The following is a 5,437-nucleotide window of genomic DNA, read 5'->3' on the forward strand; positions in this document are numbered from 1 at the left end:
GGGGGGGGGGGCGAACACAGGGAGAGATAAGGGAGAGGCGCCGGGGCCTTTTGCGAGGGGGCTCTGGTCGTCCGGCCCGGGAGAGGACCACGATCGACAGGCGGGCCTAAGAATGGCGCCCAGCGTATGTTGAGATGCCAACGCACAATACCTCTCCCCCCACACCATCACTTCCAGGCCCGATCTGGGACCAACGCGGCTCGGCCTGGGCACATTTGTGCGCCACTCCCCCAGCCAGATCTCGATGGGCCTTTCCACATACTTTTTGCTCGGCCTGCTCCTCCCTCTTTTTTTCCCTCCTTGTGCCCTTCTGCATCTTCCCTCGTCGGGTATAGCCCCATCTGAGAAGGAGTTCCAGCTTGATCAACCCCCCTCCTCGCTCTGGTCCACATGTCCACCTTGGAGGAGCGGAAGCGGATCGCTCTCGAGAGGGTATGTCCAGGCGCTTGGCCATGCTTCCCTCCTCCTGTCCCCGGTCCTGACCATGACATTCGTCTTCCCTTCGGCACAGCTGAGAGCCTCGCAGGCAAGGCAGCCCGGTGCCGTCGCCGGCGGGCAGCCTGCCCGAGCTGGCGGGACTCTCCCTCTTGGCCCAGCTTCCGGGGGTCGGGATTCCGCACAGTCCGTCGCCAGCGGCCCTGCCGCCGCGCGCCCCGGGTCATTAATGGAGCTCTTCTCGTACCAGCCGCCACAGGCTCGGCCTCCAGCGGCTCCAGGCCCGACATTGGGCTTGCCCCCGGGCGCGAGCTCCGCCCCGACATCGATGTCCACTTCGACTCCCCTCTTGGCCCATGCGTCTGGCCCGTCGGGGGCCGTTGGGCCCTCCGGATTCCGGCCAGGCCCCATGTCAGCGGCAACCGCCGTCGCATCGGCCCCTCACGCCGCACCAACCGCGCCGCCAAACACGGCCGAAATTTCGCTCGTCAACACGGGCAAGTCTTTCCTGGTGACCTTCGCCAGCTATAGTGTCTCTGGCAACCAAGTAGTCACCTCCCTCGGCGGGATCAACAGTACGTGTGTCTGTTTCATCGCAGCATGAGGAGTTGCGTGGGCCACTCTGACGGCATTTGGCCATTGCCTCTCCCCCTCCCCCTCCCTCCAGAGCCGCCCCGACAGTGGAGCCTCCCGAACCAAGTTTACTTTGAATGCGTCAGCAAACTTCGAAAGATTCCCGGCATGACGGTGCACCAGCCCCCCGAGCTGACCCTCACCTCGTATGGGCTGATCACGAATCGGGCACACCCCCACGGAGGCCAGCACAATCCCCAGCAGGACAAGGATTACAAGCCAGAGTGCGTGCCGGGGATCGGAAGCCCCCTCTGCGCGCTTGATTGCTCATGCTTCTGACGCTTAGACCCCCCTCTCGCGCCTCTCTCTCTCTATCTCACACACACACACACACACACACACACGCGCGCGCGCGCGTACATGTGCATGGGTATACATTTGTATCCCCAAAACATGCGTATGGGCACATTTCGCTTCCTCAGTGGAGAAAGCCTTTCACTTACCAGCCTTGGCATTCCGGCCGCCCTGGCAGAGGCGCTTTACCCGTTCCAGCGCGACAGTGTCCAGTACGTGGAACATGCCCGCTGCTGCTTGAACCGGGGCATGCGCCTGCTCGTGGAAACCCTCCGACTGACTGTTTCTTCCTTTTTCGGGGCCCATCTTTGGGCCTGGGGTTTGTCTGGGGATGTTTTTGTTGGACAGATATGCCCGACTTCATCACGGTCGCGTGCTGATCGCCGATGAGATGGGTCTCGGCAAGACAATCCAGGGTGCGAGGCAAAGTGTCGCACCATGCGCCAAATGTCTCATTTCCTGGTCCTTCGGCCATTAACCCGATCCCCGTTTACCCAGCCCTGGCCATTGCCTGCCTCTACCAGACGGAGTGGCCCTTGCTTATTGTCACAGGCGCCTCCATTCGCGGGTCCTGGTTCAATGTGCGTGTTTGCCGGGCCCCCTCCGTGTGTCGCTCCTTTTCCCGCTTTCTGCGCTGCCCCTTGTCTGGGGGTCCATGTTCCCGGAGCCCGCCAATCTGACGCCGTGCTCTGGCCCCGACCTCAGGAGGTCCTCAAATGGCTGTCGCCAGCTTGTGTGTCGCCAGATCTGGTGAAGCTTGTCGACCCGAAGTTCGGCAAGATAGACTTCTCACACCACCGAGTGCTCATCGTGAGTTATGCTCTGTTGACCAATCACCTGGAAAAGGCGCTGCAGGCTCCTCGATTGGGGGTCGTCATCATCGTACGTGTGCCCAATCACTGCGGCACGCACAAAGACATCCATGCGCACGCGTGCCTCCATGTTTCATATGCTTGCCCTTCGTCTCTGACACGCACACACACCCGCACACACACCCGCAAACACACCCGTACACACACTCACTCACTCTCACACACACACACACACACACACACACACACACACACACACGGTCCACCCTTGCCAGGATGAGTCGCACTTGATCAAAAACAACAATGCCAAACGGACTCGCGCCATACTGAACCTGGCTTCTCGGGCATCCCGGTGCATCCTCCTTTCGGGCACCCCTTCGGAGAGTGGTCCATGGGAGCTCTTTTCCCAGCTCCAAGCGTTGCACCCGCACATCGGCCGCAGCCAGCAGCTCTTCTTGGACCGGTACTGCATCCCGCACAAGGCCTACATGGGCAAGGTGTCATATCGCGGAGTGCGCCACGGCGATGAGTTGTCCGGCCTGCTGCGGCGGCTGGGCCTCATTCGCCGCTTCAAGTCGCACATTCTGCATGAGCTCCCTCCAAAGACTCGGCACAAGGTATATCAGATTATGCAGGCATATCAGTTCCCCCCCCCCCCTCCACCACCACCACCACCACCACACACACACACTCTTCTATATGTGTACATACGCGCACGTAATGATGTGCAGATTTGCCTGCTGGTTTGTCGCCGGCCTGTCTGAGAGCACCCTCGCGCTACCTTTCTAACACCTTGGAGCTGCTTTTTATCCCCCGATGGCCCCTCCCGTGTATGTCCAGATCTTCGTTGACTGTTCTTCCCTGACGGCCGAAGAGTTGGACAGGCTCCTGGAATCCGATAGCACTAGGTCCTCCTCCAAAAGTGCCGGTATGTGGCTTTCCCCAAGGGCCGCTGTCCCCATCCTCGCGTCTTTTTCCGGTTGTTTTCCCCCGCCCCCCCCCCTTTCTCGCTCTCACCGATTATCCCTCTGGTACATGCATACGCTGCTCCCGCTAGGCAAACCCCCGCCTCGGTCCTCCTCCGATGAGCTGTCTCCCGAGCAAATGCGCCTCTGGCGTGAGACCGCCTTCCGAAAGGTAGCCCTCCTTCTCTTCTTCTCCTCTCCCCGTCCGTGCACACATGCTCCTCTCCTCATCTGTTGGATCTAACGGCCTTCTCTGTGTCCGCGTGCTTCGCTGCTGGTCTGGCTCGTGGGTCTTGCTCCTGGCGAAGCTTGATGGCATGAAGCGCCACATGACTCGACTCTTCCAGCAGTCCGAGCCGTCCTTCAAGCTGGTCCTCTTTGCATTTCAAATTAAAATCCTTGCCGCCTTCAAGATCCACACGTCCGAGGTACTGGGACTGGATTACATCCACATTGACGGCGCCACGCCAAATGACCGGCGCACGGAGTATGTCAATCGCTTCCAGCATGATCCCAACTGCCGGGTGGCCCTCCTGAGTATTACGGCTGCCAATGCCGGGATCACTCTCCATGCATCAAGCCATGTGGCCTTTGCCGAGCTCTACTGGAACCCGGGTGTCCTGCTGCAGGCGGAGGATCGCTGCCACCGAATTGGACAGACACGCCCGGTTCGGGTGGAATACTGGCTGGGCAGCGGCTCATTTGACGATCAGCTGTGGTGCGCACCAGTGCTTTGGTCATGTCTCAGGCGTACCTGCCCATGCCGGCCTCGAACATCCAAGCCACCCACACACACACACACACACACACACACACACACACAGGGGGCAACACCCTGTCTTTCACATCACTAACTCACGATGACCATTTACTAATGTCCCTGTGGTTCTTTCTCTGGGGGGGGGGGGGCGAATGGGGGCTGAATAGGGTGAAGGTCAATCGCAAACTGCAGATGCTGTCCAAGACCGGCGTTGGGCTCAGCGATGGCCAAACACAACTGCAGGTGGATGGCACTCGGCACTCGGCACAGCGTCAATTGCGAAGTGGCCGCTCGCCGCCCCGCGCGCCAGGGAGTGGCGCACACAGCAAATCCTCCTCCGATGTTATGATGACCTTCCTGTCGTCAACAAAGGCGTCCAGGGACTCGGAAACGGAGCCGGGTCTGGTGGGAACCCGGCACGAAGAGGATTCCCCGGCGGACGGTCCCGGCCTGCCATTCGTCCATCGGGCTGGCTCCCTCATCCAGCAGACATACCAAGCGGATGGCGATTTTCAATCGCAGCCGATGCATGGTCCCATCCGAAGTTTGGAGGCCGCCTCGAGGACCGGCTCGTGCGCGGTGCTGGAGGGCCTCGTTCGCCAGCTGGACGGGCTGGAGGCCGAGCTGGAGAGTGCCTTTGCGGAAGATTCACCATCTGGCACCCCATGCGATGGATCACCGGATGCTGGGATAGACCGGCGCCCGGCTGATCTCGATGAAGCACGTGTCCACAAGAAACCACGCGCAAGTGACTAACTTGCCGCCCCCGCCGCTATTTTTTCCCACCGCGCCATATGTATGCAGGGGTGTTTTTGGCAACACGGGGGCGGGGGGGGGGGGAAATACGATGTTCCTCTTAGTGGGCGGGCACACCTTTGAGCATGGGATGGGCGAGGCCCAAAAGGTCGGCTGGATGGCGGAGGAAGCAAGGGGCGGGCCTAGGGACGGGGGCTGCTCCTACAGGCGCACTGCTGATCCGCCGCCTCCCCTCAACCCAGACTGGGGCACAACTATGCCCCTCCCCCCAAGTATGCATCCTCGCCGGCGGGGACTGGCGACGGGGGTCGTGGGGCGGTCTCAACTGAGATCTCCGATCCGTTGGCTGTTCGAGGACGGCAGGTTCGTCATGCCCCCCTCCCAGCCCACTCTTGTTGGCTGAGTGCCGCAGACGGGGGAGGGGGGGGCCGGTAAGAATGCCCAGCGGACCCACGGGCCCGGGCGCCACCAGGGAAAGGTGCCTCCGCTGGCTTCTGTCCCCTCGCCTCTCGGGGGGGGGGGGGGGGGGGCGGCGGGGGGCCGGGGGGGGGGGGGGGGGGGGCGGGGGCGGGGGCGGGCCAAGGATCGGCCGCTTCGCAGCGCCCTGTGCGAGAGAGGGGCAGCTGGCGCGAGAAGACACACTAGGCCCCCCCCCCGCCCCTGCCGTGCCGGCCCCGGGGGCAGACGGGCCGACTTGCCGTGCGCGCCTCTCGGGGGGGGGGGGGGGGTGTCTGCCCGCGCCGTCGGTGTTACACGCGCGGGATGCCGGGGGTGCGCGCCCG

General features: G+C 62.3%; 2 protein-coding genes across 2 annotated transcripts in view; one reads left to right on the forward strand and one right to left on the reverse strand.

Moving 5' to 3' along the window:
- The window catches only part of H696_01718 (hypothetical protein), a 1,497-nt gene extending 1,438 nt beyond the window's left edge, over window positions 1-59 (reverse strand). Inside the window, exon 1 of the mRNA XM_009495626.1 lies at window positions 17-59. The gene's annotated coding sequence lies outside the window, so the exon portion shown is untranslated. The remainder of the gene's footprint in view (window positions 1-16) is intronic.
- A 173-nt stretch (window positions 60-232) lies between these two features.
- Window positions 233-4,672, forward strand: H696_01719 (hypothetical protein). The gene is made up of 12 exons (XM_009495627.1): window positions 233-432; window positions 512-1,010; window positions 1,103-1,292; window positions 1,491-1,574; window positions 1,711-1,778; window positions 1,861-1,943; window positions 2,068-2,244; window positions 2,450-2,791; window positions 3,015-3,102; window positions 3,232-3,311; window positions 3,448-3,857; window positions 4,067-4,672. The coding sequence occupies exons 1-12, from the start codon at window positions 391-393 to the stop codon at window positions 4,653-4,655; spliced, it is 2,652 nt and encodes an 883-aa protein (XP_009493902.1). The 5' UTR covers window positions 233-390; the 3' UTR covers window positions 4,656-4,672.
- Window positions 4,673-5,437: the final 765 nt, after the last annotated feature.

Source organism: Fonticula alba (assembly GCF_000388065.1).
Source record: "Fonticula alba strain ATCC 38817 unplaced genomic scaffold supercont2.2, whole genome shotgun sequence".
Taxonomy (NCBI): domain Eukaryota; order Rotosphaerida; family Fonticulaceae; genus Fonticula; species Fonticula alba.

What these genes read in the sequence shown, in the direction of transcription:
- H696_01719 (XM_009495627.1), top strand. Translation starts at nt 391, where the DNA reads ATGTCCACCTTGGAGGAGCGGAAGCGGATCGCTCTCGAGAGG. An exon ending in TCTCGGCAAGACAATCCAGG is followed by an intron (nt 1,779 to 1,860) that starts GTGCGAGGCAAA and finishes CCGTTTACCCAG; the next exon opens with CCCTGGCCATTGCCTGCCTC. An exon ending in GTCCTCCTCCAAAAGTGCCG is followed by an intron (nt 3,103 to 3,231) that starts GTATGTGGCTTT and finishes TGCTCCCGCTAG; the next exon opens with GCAAACCCCCGCCTCGGTCC.